The 21,677-nt window shown below is 37.2% G+C and overlaps 1 protein-coding gene across 2 annotated transcripts in view; it reads right to left on the reverse strand.

The window, feature by feature from the left end:
- Nucleotides 1-19,035, reverse strand: part of ZNF624 (zinc finger protein 624) — a 32,353-nt gene extending 13,318 nt beyond the window's left edge. The window contains exons 1-4 of one of the 2 annotated variants that reach the window (XM_055257124.2): nt 18,925-19,035; nt 14,782-14,870; nt 12,454-12,519; nt 394-520 (exon numbers count right to left, since the gene is read on the reverse strand). In XM_055257124.2, the coding sequence (XP_055113099.1) occupies nt 394-520; nt 12,454-12,519; nt 14,782-14,868 (280 nt within the window). In that variant the 5' untranslated portion in view covers nt 14,869-14,870; nt 18,925-19,035. The remainder of the gene's footprint in view (nt 1-393; nt 521-12,453; nt 12,520-14,781; nt 14,871-18,924) is intronic. The other variant, XM_055257126.2, reaches the window with a different exon arrangement.
- Nucleotides 19,036-21,677: the final 2,642 nt, after the last annotated feature.

Consider the following 21,677-nt stretch of genomic DNA (forward strand, 5'->3'; position numbering starts at 1 on the left):
TTCAGACAATTACAAAGACATCTCAAAGGAACTCAATGCTATGATTCTGGTTTGGTGGGATAATAGATTGTGGGAATAAACTGAGTTTAGAAAGAAATTGAATACATTTGTTTCTTTCTTCTAGAGGTACTGATAACTTCCATTTAAGGAAGTGACTAGAAAAAACTTTGGTCCAAAATCTGTGGGGTTGTCAACAATCTCCAAGATTCCAGTGAAATGTGTGTTTCTTACTCTACAATGGGCAGATCATGTAGTTAAGAGTGAGGAATAGCATAACCCAACAATGTGCCCCTAAGATCAAGTACTTCAGTTAAGTACTTTAGAGGCCCTTTATCTTTGGCAAACCTAGTCAAATGGGCAGATCAATCAACACAGAAGAGAAGCTATCCTTACCCAGGGAGACCAGATTCCTGTAATTCTCTAGCATCACATCCTTGTGCAGGTTCCTCTGTGTAGGGTCCATCAACCTCCACTCCTCCAATGTGAAGTCTATAGCCACATCCTTAAATGTCACCGATTCCTAAAACAATTACATTGTGATCACTTAGAAACTATACAATTAGACTTGTTAGGCAGAATTATACATAAAAAACTGGGGAAGAGCCCCAGAAACCAGAATCACCAAATGATTATATAGGTCAACCAGTTCATCCCTTATAGGATGTATAAATCTCTCCAGTGACAAGAACTTGAAACCATAATATGCTGCCTATATCATCTTCGGAGTTTCATCTGATAGCAGAATTTCTTTTCAGACCAAGTCTGGCTTCCTATAAATTACAAATATTGGCTCCACTATATTATCTGGAGTCGAACAGCATGGTTTCCTCCTTCCCTAGAAAGTATTTAAAATACTTGATAACAGCCAGCAGTTTCCATCCAAATCATCTTTCTTCCTTAAAACCCTGGCTTATCTAAAATATCAATTTTCTTTCAGTTCTAATCTATAGACTGTGACTTACTAAAAGATACATTTTATCATTTGTATTGTGGGTATAGAATATTATAAGCTTTCTCTTTGAAAAAGAAAAAGAAAAAAAAATCGAGGAACTTTGGGTAAGTTCTTTGGTCTGGATATGTATATGTATTAAAAAATGGAAGAACAGGCCATAAACATTTTCAATGTTACCTATTGGAGAAAAGAGGGAGTAGAGCGGACTGGAATGACAGCTAGACTCCTTTGAATATTTGTTTTGTAGACTTGACTTTTGAACCATGTAAATATATTATAAATGAAATAAAAAATTAAAAAAAGCAATCTCTAAAAATTAAGAGTAACATGAAACCAGCTGGTAGCATACTCACTCATTAGAGAGGAACTATTTTGAGTGACTTTGAAACAGTAATTTTTCTGTATATACTGCACAAGGTATACCCTGAGAAAAATAATTGCAAAATAAAAACAAAACCAAAATGTTTTCAGTAAATAATATTAATTACAGTGACAGACACACTATTGTGTAACTGCTGTGTGTGTAGTGCTTGATAAAGCAAATTAGCATACTGACGTCATTGATAACTAATACATTTGGCATGGGAGAAAGAAGATAGAAATGTAATATTGATGAGATTAGGTTAAAAACTCCATAGTTTTGAGTTAGAATAGGAAGTATCACTAGAGATTCATGAAGCATTTTAAGGGAAAAAAAAAAAACACACTTCCTAGCTTCAGCCACTGAAAAGGCCCAGAAACCATAATTAATAAGGTGGCACTATGCAAGCCAGACTGTGGGCTCTAAATATTACTTCCCCCTAAAAGGAACTAGGGCCTAGAACACCCTGACACATTAAAAAGCAAGGAAGCTATCAAAGACTACTAGGGTCATATCTAAGACACAGGAGACAACTTGAAGAGGCTTCCACTGGCCAATGATGTGACAATTTGAGCATCAATAAGGATAATAACTGCAATGGATTTCAAAAATATCTAATAGTTACATTCATGATACATTATTTTAAAAATCTCATCTATCGGCCGGGCGCAGTGGCTCACGCTTGTAATCCCAGCACTTTGGGAGGCCGAGGCGGGCGGATCATGAGGTCAGGAGATCGAGACCACGGTGAAACCCCGTCCCTACTAAAAATACAAAAAAAAAAATTAGCCAGGCGTGGTGGCGGGTGCCTGTAGTCCCAGCTACTCGGAGAGGCTGAGGCAGGGGAATGGTGTGAACCCGGGAGGCGGAGTTTGCAGTGAGCCGAGATAGCGCCACTGCACTCCAGCCTGGGTGACAGAGCGAGACTCCGTCTCAAAAAAAATAAAAATAAAAATAAAAATAAAAATCTCATATATCATCTTTGGAGAGTACCTGGAAACTGGTAAGTAAAGAGAAAGAATCAAACTTTTGTCCTTTCTTACCTATGCAAAGTACACATAGTTTGTATTGTAATCAAACGTAATTAAATAGTTGAGGGAGGGAAGCTTTCTCTTTATGGAAGTATTTTAGCTAATGAATGAAGAAGGAACAAAAGAATTAGAACATCACAATTTGCAACTTCTAATGAATTAAAGAATCATCAGCAGCTGCTAACATAAAAGAAAGGCCTCAGTTATAGCTAGTATATGTCTTCTGGTGGTATATACCAGCAATATGAAATGACATTGCTGAAAATATTTTAAAAATCAAAATCTCAGGGCCAGGCGCGGTGGCTCATGCCTGTAATCCCAGCACTTTAGGAGGCCAAGGTGGGCGGATCATGAGGTCAGGAGATCGAGACCATCCTGGCTAACATGGTGAAACCCCGTCTCAACTAAAAATACAACAAATTAGCTGGGCGTGGTGGAGGGTGCCTGTAGTCCCAGCTACTCGGGAGGCTGAGGCAGGAGAATGGCATGAACCCGGGAGGCGGAGCTTGCAGTGAGCCGAGATTGCGCCACTGCACTCCAGCCTGAGACACAAAGCAAGACTCCGCCTTACAAAAAAAAAAAAAAATCAAAATCTCAGCCGGGTGCAGTGGCTCATGCCTGTAATCCCAGCACTGTGGGAGGCCAAGACAGGGGCATCATTTGAGCCCAGGGGTTCAAGACCAGCCTAGGCAACATAGGAAGACCCCATCTCTACAAAAAATAAAATAGAATAAATTAGCTAGACGTCGTGGTACATGCCTGTGGTCCTAGCTACTTGGCAAGCTGATGTGGGAGGATCCCTTGAGCCCAGAAGGTCAACAAAGTGAGACCCTATTTCAAAAAAAAAAAAAACACATCAAACTCAATCTGATCAAGGATCTAACTAATGATTTAAAGGCAATATTGACAGGGTCAGAGGGGCATGTTAAATAATTCCATGGGGATGTGATCAGTAAAATCCATATTGTGTGAAATTCTAAATTAATGCTGTCCAATAAAAATATAATTCAAGCAAGATAGGTGATTTTATATCTAGTAGCCCATTAAAAATAAAAAGAAACAAGTAAAATTAGTTTTAATAATTTTTATTTAATCCAAATATATAAAATGTTATCATTTCAACATGCATCAATATAAAAATTATTAATGAGATAGTTTACATTATCTTACCATACTGTCCTTGAAGTCTGGTGTTTATTTTAAATTGACAGCCCATCTCAATTTGGACTAGTCATATTTCAGGTGGTCAATTGTCACATGTGGCTAGTGGCTTCTGTGTTGGACAACATAGCTCTAAAGTACCACTAACCTGGTTTCTTTAATAAACAGTTACAAAGCAGTAAAAGAAAGAGGGGGAAACTTCTACATTAAAAGTGACCTAAGAGACATATTAACCAATTACACCATATGAATTAACTGGGGAAACAAATACCAAATGAATATTTGATGAAACAAAGGCTCAGTGTTCATTTTTCAGCTATAATAATAGTAATATCATATAGCACTAAGAATTTTAAAAATAGTCAATTAGAGATATATAATAAAATATAGATTAAATAATAAATGTTTTGTATTTGTATCAAAATAATTAGTGAGGGAAGGATTACAGATGAAATGTGATTGTTCATGGGTTGACAACTATTTAAGAGGGGCAACAGGTTTAAGGGATTCAAACTAATCTCCCCACTTCTGTGAGTATAATGCTTATTATGTATCAGAAACTGCTCTAAGGGCTTATAATGTATTGAATGAATCATCACAATAAGGAAGGTGCTATTTACAAATAAGGAAAGTGAGGCACAGAGATGTTAGGTGTCTTGCCCAAGGTCAAAGAAACAGAAGGGTTTAGATTCAAATCCAAGCAGTCTATATTGAGAATTCCAGCTTGTAACCTTGTAATCATTCTGATCCATGATCTAGTAAACTAAGAGCCCTGATTAGCTGACTACTCAGGCAAAGAAGTCAACTTGGGTCATATTTGGCTAAGGTCTGTTCTAGATCAGAAGAAAGATTTCCTCTGGGGTGTTTTTCTACCATTTAGATATGTATGCTTGTATACATATATACATGTCTTATGTATATATATATCCCTTTGTAGTTTTGAACCTTTAGGTTTTTGAAGCATGTTTTAGATAATTCTGCTAATAATAAGACATGGCAAATGTAGGAGATGATGAGTTCATAAACTTTATTGTTAATCACTTGACATGTGTCTGTAACCAATGTACTGGGTTTTGTTTTCTTTTTTCACCAAGAACTCAGCCCCAGGAAAAAACCTGAGAAGGTCCTCATCTCTCATCTATAGCTTACCTTGAGGCTCTGTACAAGCAAGAAATGACTAAGGCAGAGTTGCAACCTGCCTGCCTAAGAGGGAAATGTATGCCCAACACATACAAAGGCTCCTTTGGCAGTCGCTGAAGACTTACTGGTTTAAGGCAAAAAGAAATCTGTCTAATCATTAACTATCACCATGTTAACCAAGCAGATATTTTAGTGGCTATACATGATAAAGAATACAGACTACAGATTGGTCCAGGAAAGTTTCTAAACAAAGCAGCAGCACCAGCAACAACAAACCCTAGAGAGGGGAGAATCTGATTTCCAGAGTTGCCACATTATATTATTTAAAATAACTAGCTAGTTTTCAACAAAAAATTATAAGACACACAAAGAAACACGAAAGCATGGATCCATACACAGTAAAAAATAAAGCATCAATAGAAACTACCTCCAAGGAAGTCGAGACATTGTACTTATTAAACAAAGACATTAAGGCAGCTATTATAAATATGTTCAAAGACCTAAAGAAAACCATGTATAACGATTTAGAAGAAACTGTGAGAATGATATTTCACTAAATAGAAATTTTGGAGTTGAAAAGTATAATAACTGAAATAAATGTACCAGTGAGACATAACAAATTTAAACATATACTCACCTAACAAAAGAGTCCGATAAGACAGGAAGCAAAAATTTATAAAATTGAAGGGGCAAAGAGATAATTCAACGGTAGTAGCTGGACAAAGTGAAAACAGTGCTCAGAGGGAAATTTATAGCTATAAAATGCCTATAATTTAAAAAGAAATCAATAACCTAAATTTATACCTTAAGGAACTAGAGAAGGAAGAGTGAACTAAATTTTTTAGAAAGCAGAAGGAAGGAAATAATAAATATTAGAATGGAAATAAAATAGAGAACAGAAAAACAGCAGAGGAAATAAAAAAGGCAAAAATTGGTTATTTGGAAAGAATAAAAGATGGCAAACCCTTAGCTAGAGTGACTAAGAAAAAAAAGAGAGAAGACACAAATTACTAAAATCAGAATGAAAAAGAAGACATTCCTACTGACCTTAAAGAAATAAGAGGATTATAAAGGAACACTATGAACAATGGTATGCGAACTTAGATGAAATGGACAAATTCGTAGAAAGGCATTAACTACCAAAACTGACTCAGTGTACAGAAAATCTGGATAGATCTATAACAAGTACACTTCCCACAAAGAAAAGCCTAGGTTCAAATGGCTTCATGTGAATTATACCAAACATTTCAAGAAGAATTAATACCAATCCTTCACTAACTCTTCCAAAAAATGGAAAGGAAAAATTCCAAACCCACTTTATGAGACCAATATTACCAAAACTAGACAAAGACATCAGAAGAACACTACAGACCAGTATCCTTATGAATATGGACACAAAATTCTCAACAAAATACTAACATAGTGGATTCAGCAACAATTAAAATGCAGCATATACTACAGCCAAATGGGAATTATCTTAAGAATACAAGGTTTATGTAATATCAAAAAAATCAATCAATAGAATAAAGAACAACAACTGCACATCATCTTAATAGATTCAAATATGTATTTGACAAAATTCAACAAACTAAAAATAGAAGCAAACATCATCAACCTGATAAAGACTCTCTATGAAAACCTACATCTAGCCTCATACTTAATGGTAAACAGCTGAATGCATTCCCCCTGAGATCACAAAGACAACAATGTCCCTGCTCACTTTTCTTTTTCTTTCTCTCTCTCTCTTTTTTTTTTTTTTGGATACAGGATCTTGCTCATTGCCCAGGCTGGAGTGCAGTGGTGCAATTTTGGCTCACTGCAACCTCCACCTCCCCAGTTCAAGGGATCCTCCCATCTCAGCATCCCAAGTAGCTGGGATTACAGGTGTGTGCCACCATGCCTGGCTAATTTTTGTATTTTTTAGTAGAGACGGGGTTTCACCATGTTGGCCAGGCTGGTCTCGAACTCCTGGCCTCAAGTGATCCACTCACCTCAGCCTCTTAAAGTGCTGAGATTACAGGCATGGGCCACCATGCCCAGACATTCCTTCTCACTTCTATTCAACATTATATTGTACATTTTGCAAGGGAAATTAGAAAAGGAAAAGAAATACAAGGTACCCAGACAGGAAAGGAGAAAGCAAATTTTGATTTGCAAATGATATAATCTCTCTATACAGTTAATGTTATCTTGCATATAAAACCCTAAAAAATCCACACATACACAAACAATTTAGTTCTATTAGAATAACCTAGTTCAGCAAGGTTCAGGATACAAGATCTATATGTGTGTGTGTAAGTCAATTATCTGTATACACTATCAATAACTATTTCAAAAAGAAATTAAGAAAAAATTCATTTATAATAGCAAAAATAAGAAAACACAGGAATGAAGTTTTAACAAAAGATGTGTAAAACATGCACACTGAAAACTATAAAACTACAAAACTGAAAGAAACTAAAGAATACATAAATAAATCGGAGGACAAGCGATGTTCAAGTATGGAATACTTAATCTTGCGAATATAACATTACTCTCCAAATTGATCAACAGATTCAACACAAGACTTATAAAAATTCCATCTGGCTTTTTTTTTCCTGAAATGGAAAAGCTGATCCTAAAATTCATTTGGAAATGAATTTGTTTTTTAAAACAATACTGAAAAAGAAGAAAGGTGAGGCACTCATACCTCCTAATTTCAAAATGTACTTCAAAGGTATTTTCAAAACTTAGTTCAAAGCTACAGTGCTCAAGACAGTATGGTACTGACATTAGGATAGACATTTACATCAATGGAATAGAACTGACAGTCTAGGAATAAATCCCTACATTAATGGTCAGTTGATTTTCAATAAGGGTACTAAGACAATGAGTAGAGAATAGTCTTTTCAACACACAGTGCTGAGACAACTGAATATTCACATGCCAAAGAATGAAGTTGAATCTCTACCTCAGACCATAAACAAAACTTAACTCAAAATGGACTATAGACCTAAATGTAAGAACTAAACTATAAAACTGTTAGAAGGAAAGACAGAGGAACATCTTCCTGACCTCCAATTATGAATTATTAGATATGACACCAAAAGCACACTAGACAAAAGACAAGAAGAGATCATTAGGACTTCATTAAAATTAAAAACTTCTGTGCTTCAAAGGACATCATCAAAAACTCAAAAAGCCAACCAAAGAATGTGAGAAAATATTTACAAACCATGTATCTGAAAAGGGATTTGTATTTAGAACATATAAAGAACCCTTACAAGTCAAACATAAAAAGACAAATAACCCAATAAAAAAATGGGCAAAGGACTTGAATAGACATTTCTCCAAAGGAGATATACAAATGGCCAATAAGTATGCTCAAGAGAAGAGGCTGAAAGTTCTTAGTAATTAGGGAAATAAAGTCCCTAAGATACAGTAAGCTACCACTTCACACCCAATAAGATGTGTATAATCAAAAAAGCCAGACAATGACAAGCGTTGTTGAAGAAGTAGAGCAACTGCAACACTCATACATTGCTGGGGGAATGTAATATGGGGCAGCTGCTTTGTAAAACAATCTGACAGTTCCCTAAATGGTTTAACATAGAATTATCATATGATCCAGCAAAATTCCAACCCTAGGTATATACCAAGAGAAATGAAAACATATGCTCACACAAAAACGTATACACAAATGTATTAGCATCATTATTAATTGCCCCAAAGTGGAAACAACTCAAATACTCATCAACTGACAAATGGATAAGCAATATGTGCTATATCCATACAACTGGAATATTATTTGGCCATAAAAAGGAATAAAGTACTGACACATGCTACAACACACATAAACCTTGAAAATATTATGCTAAAATGAAAGCAGTCAGTCACCAAGGATGACATATTATATCATTTCATTTATACGAAATGTCCAGAATAGGCAAATCTATAGAGATGAAAAGATTAGTGGTTGTCAGAGGCTGTAAGGAGGGGGAATGGAGAGTACTGCTAGTGGGTATGGGGTTTCTTTTTCAGGGTGATGGAATGTTCTGTAATTCCACACATGGATGGTTACAAACTCTGTGAATATATTTAAAAACCACTCAAATGTATACTTTATGAATTTTATGGTATATTAATTACACCCTAGTAAAGCTGTGATTAAGAATACTGCCAGAAAGACAATCTTTTTCTTCCCTCCCAGGGGAAAATCAGGTAAATAAATAATCATAAAAAATCAAAGGTTTGTGTTGTGTGAAGAACGAATGAAATACTGATTGTAGAATGTAGAAGTGTGAATTAACTTTGAAACATAAAACTGCTGCTATAGTTTGGATGCCTTCCCCCCAAACCTCATGTTCAAAACTGATCCCCATGTTGGAGATGGGGCCTAATGGGAGGTGTTTGTGTCATGGGGCTGGATCCCTCATGAATGGCTTGGTGCCATCCTCATGGTAATGAGTGAGTTCTCCCTCTATTATTAGTAGTTCCCATGAGAGCTGGCTGTTAAAAAGAGCATGGCCCCTCCCCTCTCCCTCTCTTGCTATGTAGTCTCTACACACTGGCTCTCTTTCCTTTTCACTGTGAATGGAAGCAGCCTGAGGCCCTCACAAGATGCAGATACTGGCAGTATGCTTCTTGTACAAACTGCAGAACTGTGAGCCAAATAAACCCGTTTTCTTTATAAATTACCCACTCTTGGGTATGCCTTTATATGGCAACAAACACACTAAAACAACTTCTAAGAATGTTGAGGACATTTTGATCTTGTGAAAGTAAATTCACTTAAGTATCCTTTATTCAGAAACTGAACTTTGTCAAACTGAAGAAACTATTACTATAACTAAAGTTTTATTTTTACCGCAAAAAGTTCCTAGGGAGCTAAGAGTACCCATTTATTTCAATTTCACTATCCCAGACCAACTCTATTCATAATTTAGACAAATAAAATTGGAAACCTAATATATAATACCCAAAAATTATTGATTCTAAGATAATACACTGATGCATACAATGGAAACCAGAAATCATAAGCCTCATATTCTTTACCTCAAAGACACTGGGCAAATAACATTAAGCCAGACTGATGTAAAAGTTTCTTTTTGATAGAGTTAGAGAAAGTAAAAATTAGCTCATACTGAGAAAGTAAAATTCTGCCCTTCCACACCTCAAGCTAGAATAGAAGACACAGATAAAACCAACTGACAAGTTAAGGTCATTCTGCAACTGTAAAATGTCATAATTACCCGTTTTGAGCAACTACTGCTTTCTTACTCATTATGATACCTCATCTTTTAAAGTCATAGACTGTCAGAAATTGTGTAGTCTGAAATCACATCAGAAAGAATCAAAGTGACTTTGATGCTGAGAAGCAGTTATTTGCAACCCAGATGCAGACTTTCACATGAGGGATTTCTGAATATGTCATTTTACATTTAACTTTGTATTTTCCAAGGAAATAGGACCCCAGGTCCATTATGCAGTCTGGACATGGTATTGACTCTTTTATACAGAGCCTATTTTGCTTTAAGCCTATCACATCCCTGATCTCATTAAAATTTCATCAGAATTCCCTCCTTCGTCAAGATTATATAATAACCCAGCTGGGTGCCATGGCTCATGCCTGTAATCCCAGCACTTTGGGAGGCCGAGGTGGGCGGATCACTTGAGGTCAGGAGTTGAAGACCAGCCTGGCAAACACGGTGAAACCCCGTCTCCACTAAAAATACAAAAATTAGCCGGACATGGTGGTGGGTGCCTAGTCCCAGTTACTGGAAGGCTTTTAAAGGCTTCTTATTATTATCTCCTCTTCATCTTGAGGCTATGCTTATCTAGTTGTTTGTTGTTGGGAAATTAAGTTGTTTACCAAAAGTTACAACATATATACTGGCACTATGATACTCACTGTCCATGACCTCACTGGTTTTAGTTTGTGACTTCACTAGCACGTAAGTGTCTTAATCTTACATATGTCAAAAATATCAAGACTCTTTGTCTTGATGCGTTCCTTTTGGTCTGATTATAATAATCATGCAATAAGAGTTCTTCATCAATCTTCTATAGTTTCTTTGTTAGACGTTTGTACTAAAAAACACGTACCTGTAAAATAAAAGACATTTAGCACTGGAATTTCTTCTTTTAAAGGACTATGCTACAAAAAAAAAAAAAAAAAAACCACTAATTGAAAACGTCAGCTGGGCGCAGTGGCTCATACCTGTAATCCCAGCATTTTGGGAGGCTGAGGCAGGCAGGTCACCTGAGGTCAGGAGTTCAAGACCAGTCTGACTGACATGGTAAAACCCCATCTCTACTGAAAATACAAAAATTAGCCAGGCGTGGTAGTAGGTGCCTGTAATCCCGGCTACTCGGGAGGCTGAGGCAGGAGAATCGCTTGTACCCAGGAGACAGAGGTTGCAGTGAGCAGAGATTGTGCCACTGTGCCTGGGTGACAGAGCGAGACTTCATCTCAAAAAAAAAAAAAAAAAGAAAATGTCGGCAATAGTTATAAGAAAATCAAGCAAATACAAAACCAATTAAATTAATAACTTATTGATAGTTATTATCAAATCACTGGTTCTATTGAAAGTAAAATTAAACTAAGCTATGTTTAGTATGTATAATAAAAAGGATGCAGAATTTAGGGAAGAGCCAGACAGAATTAATCTTCTACCAGGGACTCCCTTTGTCAGAACAAAAATAAACCACATGAATTGTATACCATGTCAAAAAGTATGGCATTTTCTAAGGTTCATGGTTCAAAGTCTAAAACTATGAATATTTCTACTCTAAGTTTTTAAGAATCTAAGCTATTGTATGTTAAAAAGAATTTAAAAAATCATTTCAAAAATACTACATATAAAACTGAATCTCAGAATGTATTTTCTCATAGAAGCCAAAGTAAAAACCACATTTTACAAAAAACATCTCTGGAATAAAACCAACTTTCAAAGGATAATTTTAAAAAACTTAAAAACATAATTCTTCTAAAAGCATAGTGAATACTTGTCAAAGATTTATATAAGTCATTAATGAGGGATCAGAAGCTTGACAAGACAGGTTTAAAGGAGATGCAAGAAACCGATGTACAGATAGTGGAAAAAAGAATGCTGGAATAAGACTGCAAAATTGGATACAAACCTAGTTAATGTCCTACAGGACAGTAATACCATAACTTTGGGGATTATCTTTTATCCTAGCAAAAATAATTGCAATGTTTCAATCTTCTATAAGTTAATATCTAACTTTTAGGATCTAAATATTAATAGTAAATGGTAAGTCAAACAATATAACCCTCCCCTGCTATGTCAGATAACCCTTAGGCTTGTTAAGACAATGGTCTAATATGACTCTGAAATGGCCTACATTTATCTTTTGTTTTGGATAATTTTTCTTATCACAACAAATTTCTGAGTTTTATTTTTTCTGGAAAAATGAAGTGGATTCACTACTCACAAATAAGAAAGCCTTAAGAAATAAAATATCTAAACCAATTTAAACTCATCTTAACACTATTTCCACAATGTTGATGTACTCTTGGTATTTTTTAATGGCACAGTATTGGGTCTTACAATGCAGCACAAGCTTCAGACTACGTAATGATAGGATATTTTACCATTAGTAATCATGATGTGACTATCTGGCTAGATTATGGCTGCCACCTCTGACAGAAATGAAATCTGTTAAATTGATGCCACCAGCCCTGGGGCTACCACACCAATAAAATAATCATTGTGAACTTGCAATTAACTGGGAACATTGAGAATCAGAGGCAGTAAAATAGGCATTTTCTCTTTATTCATTATATGTACAACGGTAGGTATTACCTTTACCAATTGTGTTTCTTCTACCTGAAGGTGAAGATCTTCATCTGGCTGGGTAACTTCAGGGCTCTAATGGGATACAGGATAAGATCACTCAGTGACAGGCTGCCTATGACTTACAGCAGAGCCTCAACGAGCACCACCGATCCACTGTGGATGCACTGTGTATGGGATGACCTCATCTACTGTTTTACTTAGGGCTGAAATCAAAGTCCCATTGTAACATGCAATCATAATCTTTCACTTTGTTTGGGACAATGACAAACACACGTTAAGATTGAAAAAGATATAACTGCTTTTAAAAAAGAACCTATCAAAACAAAAATAAACTTATAATAAAGTGCCTTCAGACACTACATAATTCTACTTTTTCATATTGGGATGAAATCTATTTCTCAGAAAGTATCTTGCTCAAGAATAATATTCAAAACCTACTAACACTATCTGTTTTCTACAACTGAAAAATCATTACAGTGTTTGGTGGGGGGATGTGGCTCAACAGTCACTCAGGAAATATTTCAGCAACCTCTCATAACATTGTTTTCTTCCAAAAGTTAGAAACTGTATCTCCATGAGGGCCTTATTTATTTATTTATTATTATTATTATTATTTTTTATTTTTTTGAGACAGAGTCTCATTCTGTCGCTGCCCAGGCTGGAGTGCAGTGGGGCGATCTTGGCTCACTGCAACCTCTGCCTCCCAGGTTCAAGTGATTCTCCTGTCTTAGCCTCCTGAGTAGCTGGGACTATAGGCACGCACCACCATGTCCGGCTAACTTTTTGTACTCTTTTTTTTTGTAGAGACAGAGTTTCACCATGTTGCCCAGGCTGGTCTTGAACTCCTGGGCTCAGATAATCCGCCCATCTCAGCCTCCCAAAGTGCTAGGATTGCAGGCATGAGCCACTGCGCCCAGCCCATGAGGGCCTGATTTTATGAATGAAATGAAATTTTACTTTACCTTCTAGAAGTAGTTATCCATTTCAGATTTTGTGCCATTTAAAAAAATTATGGATAATAAAACTACATACTTAAAGATTATGAAAAAATGTTATGCTAACTCCCCCTCAACAACATCTTGTCTAAAAATGCACAAATATTCAGATCCCAGAAAATTAATGATTAAGTGAATCTTCAATCTCTGATAGAAACGGGTTGATCCCGTGATACACGATTAGACAAATATGCTTATACCTGGTGATCAAGGGCAACATTTTGGTTTTATTTATCTTTTCAAGGGTATGTTTTAAGGACTATTTACATGTTACATATTCTGGCTACAAAGAATAAAAGACCACAATCACGGGTTATTACAGATCATTACTATAACAAATTATATTTGTTGGTATTCTCTTTCTTCTGAATCTATTTTACAGTCACTGCTAAAACACAGCTTTTATCACATTAATACTAATCCCAAGGACACTCAAACACACACACACACACATTTAAATGTCTTCAGGGAAACATTAAAAGATTCATCTTAAATATCTAATTTCCAGCCCTATCTGTCACAACTTTCCAACTTGAATCACAAGCTCACCCACTGTTCTCTGCCTCCGAAGCCTTGCCCTTAAACCCCTTTCTCACCTGAACTATCTTCATAAATACTTTATGACAATTAAAATCCCACTTGTAATTCAGTACCAGCTTAAATCTAACTATCCTCATGAACTTTCTATGACCAGTTTAGCCCACACTATCATCCCATTTCTTTCTTTACATAGCACTCATCTTTATCATACTGATAAGCAACTACTACTCACCTAAATAATGTAATTATTACTTTTGTACATTTTACCTCAATGAAACTGTAAATTCCCTACAGCCAAGCACTGTCTTAAACATATTCTGTTGATGTAATCTATTAAATCTGATCACTTCTTAATGAGTAGAAAAGAGATCACTGAGAGTGGCACAAGGGGAATGGTTCCTATGAATCAGGGCTGGGGTATGTGTTTGTGTACATATATTTTCCCCAAAATTTCCTAAATAAAATTTTCCAATTGAAAAATATTCCATTCTGCTGTCCCATAAATAACTGAAATTTCCTGGGAACAATACAAATTTAATATCAAAATTAAAGATGTCTGTCATAACTAACAACAGCTCAGATATTTTTTGAAAGATCATGTGTCCTGATATTTGGTTAAGTAAGTATAGTGAATCGTCCCATAGTTTACTACCTTTACTGTGAACCCAATTTTCATGGGTCTATTTAGTTGAGTTCCCAGAAGGGGTGTCGGGGAAGTAGAGAAGTCACAAGCCTTCAGGAAAACTAAACACGCTCTCAAACCAAGATAGTAGGTCAAAAACAGGGAATCCCAACTTACCAGGCGTCCAACTGAGAAAAACACAGCAGCCATAATCTCTCCCTCTGGTTTCCCCTCTCTGGAAAGAGTGGAGTCTTGCAAAGACATACCTAAGGAAGAGAAATAAGCCATGGAAACCAGTCCTGCCTGGGGAATTTCCGACTCACCAAGTTGGAATCCTGACATACAAGTGAGCATGACCCCCCTAAGGAAGCACAAGAGTAACCCTTAAGATCAGTGAGGGACAAAGACCCTTGCTCCGGCAGAGCTCAAGATTTTAGCACTGTTAACTATAGTCACAACTAACAGGCTAGCCATTGTACAAGGAGGTTTTAAAATACTTTCTCATTTTATTTTCACATCAACCTAGTAGGAATAATATTCCCATTCCATAGATGAGGAAACTGAGCCTAAAAAAATTGAAGTACCCAAGGCCATGCAGATACATGACCCCAAATCAATCTAATTCCAAAGCCCATACCTTTTCCACTGAATCAACATGTGTGTGAAGTACAAGAAAATAATACTTCAATCTCTCTTTGCCACAATCACTTACTCATCTAACAATTAAATATTCTAAGAATCTCCTTTTCTTGCCTTTCCCACGAAGAGTCTATTTCCTAACATTTTCAGAGATCTGTTTCATGTAAGAGAACACTAAGACTTCAAAATTTAAATGATATTGGAAATCTTGATTTACCCCTCCCAATCTGATATTCAAATAGATCTTTATCATTTCTATATCAGGCAAACTTAAAACAAAAAGGAAGCAGGTATTATAATAATAATAATAATAATTAGTAATAATAGGAGAGACATGAAATTCAGTGCACAAAGCATTAAGCTATAGTCTTTTTATATTGAAAAAAAGTATACACCTAATAAAAGTTTTATCCCATGGAGGAATAGGGTGGCAGAGATCTTTTCCAGGGATGCTTGGGCCCTGCTTTTCTACCTTTAGCTAATGATATGTATGGCCTTGCTGAAGCTGAGTTTGGTTCAAGAACCAGGAGTGCCTGATGTAGGATATCAAACAGTACAGATTGTTAATATAAATTCTTCTAGGATGGTAATACTAGCCTCATGAATCTTTATTCATGAGAGCAGTGACATAATAAGTATTAAGTTTTTGAGAAACTCTACCTTGTGCAAAAAGTGTTATAAGCAATTATATGGTCCTGCAATTAGGGCCTCTGTTATGCTTAAACATGTGGAATCTGCTCCTTCCCTGAATGTGCAGCTTGCTTCTCATAACGTTCAGTTGCTTTGCTCAATAAACATAGAACTTAATCTAACCTTACAGTGTCTAACAATCAGAAGCTCATCTGAAAAGATATTTGAAGTACTTAACCATTATTCTCTGAAAAACAAGAATATTAATATATAAAGCAAGGTTATCAAGAATGCAAAGAATATTAGAGATACAAAAATTAACTAGATATGGGTATACGGAAACGTATACTGCCAGATTAATGTATTAACTCAAGGAGGAGACCAGGGTTAGTTAAATCAAGAAAATATGTAAATATCTTGGCTGGACATGGTGGCTCATACCTGTAATCCCAGCACTTTGGGAGGCCGAGGCAGGCGGAGCACCTGAGGTCAGGAGTTCGAGACCAGCCTGGCTGACACGGTGAAACCCTGTCTCTACTAAAAAATACAAAACGATCAGCCAGGTGTGGTGGTGCATGCCTGTAGTCCCAGCTACTCAGGAGGCTGAGGCACTAGAATTGCTTGAACTTGGGAGGTGGAGGTTGCAGTGAGCAGAGATTGCATCACTGCACTCCTGCCTGGGCGACACAGCAAGACTCCATCTCAAAAAAAAAAAAAAAAAAGTGAGTATCTTAAAAATGTAGAGTGGTCTGTTTCATGACACTGGGGCTTTCCTAGGCACAATGAAAAGGTTTTGGTGGAAGAGAAACAATGAGAAGTTGAGGGAGGAAAGCAGTGCAGTGTGGAGATAAAAGAGGTAAAGAAAGAATAGTCTGAGGGGATTCCTGTATTGAAGCCTCAAGGTAACCAGTAAGTGGTTTTGCCTTATACCAGTGTTTCTCTAGATTTTTCTGTCATAGAGCCTTTTGCAAATCTAATGAAAATTATGACTCCTCTCCTGTTTTCTAATGAAAATGCTGCATGTATAATTAGAGGAGTCTCAAATCTGAGAATGCAAAAAACTCACTGGATATGCTTATTAAAAAGGAAATTATTTGGCCCCATCCAAGATCAAAATCAGGATCTCTAGATGTGAGGCACAGAAATACACAGCTTGAACAAGTACACCTTAAGAAATATTTAGTTTAATATAATGTTAACATGTTAATTATATAATATGTTAAATTATATAATGTTTTAGTTTTAGTGTAGTATTTTAAGAAATATTGCCTGTTACACAATAGAGATTCTGAAGGGTGAAGGAGTGGGAGGGGGGTGAATGAGGAATTACTTAATGGGTATAATGTACGTTATTCTAGGGACGGATACCCTGAAAGCCCTCATCTCACCACTACACAATCTATGCATACCAGTAAATATTAACTTTTTGGGGGGTATGGACCCATCTGAGAATCTGACCTTGTCCACAAAATAATGCACATGCATATATGATGTTGCATATTACTTCAGAGAGCTTGAAAACTGACTCTCCCTCCCAAGCCCATACACTGACCCCCAAGTTTTACAAGGTTGCAAAGAAAAAAAATGAGCCAAGAATACTGCCCCCCCCGCAACCCCCGAACACTAAAGCAGACCTACAAAGAGCAACATAAGGCATTTTCAATTCCGAAGGTCTAGAGTAATGGTTTTCTGCATCTTTAACATTTATCAAGAGTGAGCTGAGTCATCATTTTTAAAATATTTGTAAATATTAATAAACTCCTTGACAATACTTTATGTAGATTATGTAGATTATGCTAGTAACATGTTTAACAACCAAACTGCAATAAATACCTTGTTTTATTTTATAATTAGAATAAACAATATTTAACATTTAATATATTCAGCTTGATCTCAATTGTGCAAATATAATGCATAGAAAAAAAGACTGCGAGTAACACAAAACTCTACTGAGACCTCTGAGACCTGGGGCTGTGATGTTTACCCTTCTTTCTGCTTTTCTGTACTTTCCAAGCAGACAAGAAGAAGTATCTAAATATACATAGGAGGCTGGAAGAGGAATAAAATCCCAGAGTGGCTGGCCACATCCCCAGGTTCTAACCCTGGTTTGGCTACAGTAGAACTGTGACTACAGGCAGGTCACTTGAGCACAACGAATCAGCTATTAGTACACGACAGTAGCCACCTTATATGTTTCTACTGTCCCCTTTGTCATTATGCAGGAGATATCTAGGCCAATATTCCCCAGTTATAATTTCCCTAGATATTTATAAGCTCTGTCTTTCCAACTATTGCAAACGTATCCAGAGACTTAAGGAGAAACTTTACTTGTTTTGCTTCCTTGGCCAGTGTAGTTATTTAGAAATAATGAAGGGTCCATGTTTTTGCTGAGAATCTCAGCGCCATGTACCAGTCCAGCATTTCCCAACCAATGCAATAATACCATTGTCATGTCAGGGAGTGACAAGTGATTAAAAGGTGATTACAGTATTTGAAATGCTACATTTCAGGAAAAGCTGCCTCGGTTACTGAGCAGCGCAGGTCCCCCGATGTGGAACCTAGTTCCATCCCTGCCAGTTCAGAAGCCAGAGCGGACATGCTCCTGCCAACCTCGCCCTCTTTCCCTAACTGCTCTCCTCTACCCACTTCAGGTATGCCCTCCTCAGGGCCGGCAAGGTGCGGAGCTGGGAAGACAGGGAAAGTCGGGTCAGGGGACCGCCCGCCCTACTTGACTCCCTGCTCACGCCCTGCGCCCGGCTTTTTTTAACCCCAGCGCCGCCAGGCCCGCAGGGAGGAGGTTCCCGGGTTTGGACCCGGGCTAGGAGGCCGCAGAGGGCACGCGGCCGACCTGTGAGGGAGGCCAGCTGGAGACTGAACCCACACTCGGGAAGGAGGCCCAGCCCCAATCGCCTCTCAAGGGTGGGCGGGTCCGCTCAGGGACAGGAGCTCTAGAGGGAACGGCCACGCCCCGGACGCCGCTGGGAGCCGGGAGCCAAGCGCCAAGGGAGGGGCGGCGGGCAACCGAGGCCAGGCGCCCGGGACAACGAGTACCTGGCGGCCGAACTGAGGACAACTGAGGGAACTCGCAGAGCAGGGCGGGAACGCTTCCAGCAATGGCGGCGGCTCGGCGGGGCCGGCCTCCAGGCAGGGCATTGCGCCTGCGCAGCCAGAGCGTCGGAACTACAGTGCCCAGAATCCTCAGCGCCTGAGCCCCCCGCCCCTTTTGTCTGCGTTAGTGAAGGAATTGGCTCTTCGAGAGTGAGAAAAAATTCCAATTGGATACACTTCTGTTGAGAAGCCTTGACTATGTGTCAAAAGCAATAGCACTAGAGATACAAATAATGACACAACCCTTGTCTTGGAACTTTTAGGTGCGACTAAAGAAAGCCGTTGAGAGAACAGATAGATGTAATCCAGACAAATATGTGAACAAGTGCTTGGAAACACATATTTCTGAACAATTCCCTTTATGACAATTCCCTCAGAGTTGGAAGAGACAACAATTGATGACTATATGCCAATTAAGTAGAATGGATATGAATGCCTGAAAATAAGCTGGCAATTTTAAGGCCAAAATTCTTCGAAATACAAAGAAAAAACCTTTCTGAAGACAAATAGCTGTAGAAATTCTCCTCAGTGCATACAAATGATAATTCTTAAAACACAATGACTGAAAGTATTTATTTGCAACAAATTTATTTGACCACTTATTCAAGGGCTGCTCGTCCAAGAGCTATATTAAGGTCTATTTACTTTATCCCTACCAAAGGCGGTAGTCTTTGAGGACAGAAACTACGTCTCATGGAGTTTATCACTCAGAGTGCCTACTTAGGAGACTGCTTGCATAATGAATGAAACGAAGGAAGAATGAATGAATAATTTGGGACCCCACCTCCCAACACACTTCCACATATCGAAATGCACACGGAATGAGGTACATCTTCTAAGGAGAGTGGCATTGAAGAGTAATCAAAACAACAGGATATTCACAGGAGGTCTGGAATAAAAAGAAATTTCCAGTGAAAAAGATTACTCAAAATATTTATTCAATACACTCTGAAATTAGAAACTGAGCACATGTCTTTTGGAGATCCCAGTTCCCTCACATTCCCCACAGATGAAGATGAGCCAAACAGAAGTCCAAAACTTAAACATTACAAAACAAATAATAAAATAAGACACTGTGAATGAAAATCAGCACAAACAATAAACAGTAGAAATATATCCCCCAAAACTTCAGAGGCAGAGATCATTTGATTAAAAATTTAAAATTATTATATTTAAAATGTTTAAAGACATGATAGATGGAATTAAAAACATTATCAACAAACAACAGAATGTAAAATAAGCCACCAGGAAAGTTTAGAGAAACATACACATTTCGTTAAACTATAAAAAAAAAAAAGAAAATGTTTAACACAATATTTAGGGTAGATTATTACTTCTACAGGGATAAAGTCCAGGAAAGACAGACACACAGGCGACTTCAAAAGTATTGGTAATGTTTTATTTCTTAATTTTGGTAGGAGTACACTGTTGTTCAATTTGTAGTGATATTTGTTATAGGCAATTTTGTGTGCATTTTATATTTAATAATTTTTAAACTCTTAAAGAACTCTTCTGTGAAGGAAGAAACTAATGCTTTTTGGCTTCAAATAATAAACCAATGGTTAAAAGTTACTTGAAGATAGATTTGATTCAGATTGTAAAACTTTATGCTAACAACGAACAGCTTTAGAAAATAGAGTAGGCTACCTTGTGAAATAATGAATTTGAATTCTTTGGAGAAGTTCAGGCAGAGATTAGATGAATCCTTGCTTAGAATTTTTAAATGTCCTCTTGGGAATTTGATTGCCTGAACTGCAAGCTCTCTTCCACATAAGCAGTTTGTGTTTACATGAATATTCCTTTCATTACATTTATTTTTCCTCCCATTGGGCCAGGTAATGAATAGATTCGTATCATCACAATGTGTTATGGAATACTTAGGAATCAGTGACATTCAGGGATGACTTCATCTGGGAAGAGTGGAACTTAATGGATTCCTCAAAAGGAATCTGCACAAGGGTGTGATATTGGGAAACTACAGGAACCTGGTCTCTCTGGGTAAGAAGAGTTTTGTTGTGACTCGCTATTTTTCTGTTGGACCAAATGGACCTTAGGATTCAGGGATTTATGATATCTTATGAACCCTTATAGAGTAGTTCTATCTCCATTTCCAAGTAAAAACTCTGCTCTTTGTAAAGGGAAAAATTTATATTTTCATTGGCCTATCTTGAAAACTCCACCTGAGGACAATCCCCCAGACCTAGGACTGTCTCTCTTAAAGTCTCTTTTCAGGTACTTCAATTCTGCCTTTTTAAAAAAATTAAAAATATATATATTTTTGTCTAACTTATATTGGTTCTGTGATGCAGCATATTTTACCATTCTTGGGAGCACATATTTGACCCCTCCCAACTACTTTTGTAATCATATGGAACTCCCTATATTGATCATGCCTTCCAAAAGATTATGTCCACATAGAACTCTGGAATGGCTTTTTGTCACCAACATAGTGAAGTTCTATTTCCCTTTTCCTAAACAGGGCTTGCAGTTTCCAAACCAGACACAATCTCCCAGTTAGAGAAAGAAAAAGGATCCTAGATGATAGTGAGACAAATTTCAGGAAACTCCATCCAAATAAGTAAATGAGAATAAGGATAAGATTCATTGTAAGTAACATCCTCAGTTGGTGTTCAAAAGTTATCTTTTGCCTGGGTACAGTGGCTCACACCTGTAATCCGAGTGCTTTGGGAGCCCAA

This window comes from Symphalangus syndactylus, chromosome 20, assembly GCF_028878055.3.
Source record: "Symphalangus syndactylus isolate Jambi chromosome 20, NHGRI_mSymSyn1-v2.1_pri, whole genome shotgun sequence".
In the NCBI taxonomy this organism is placed as follows: domain Eukaryota; kingdom Metazoa; phylum Chordata; class Mammalia; order Primates; family Hylobatidae; genus Symphalangus; species Symphalangus syndactylus.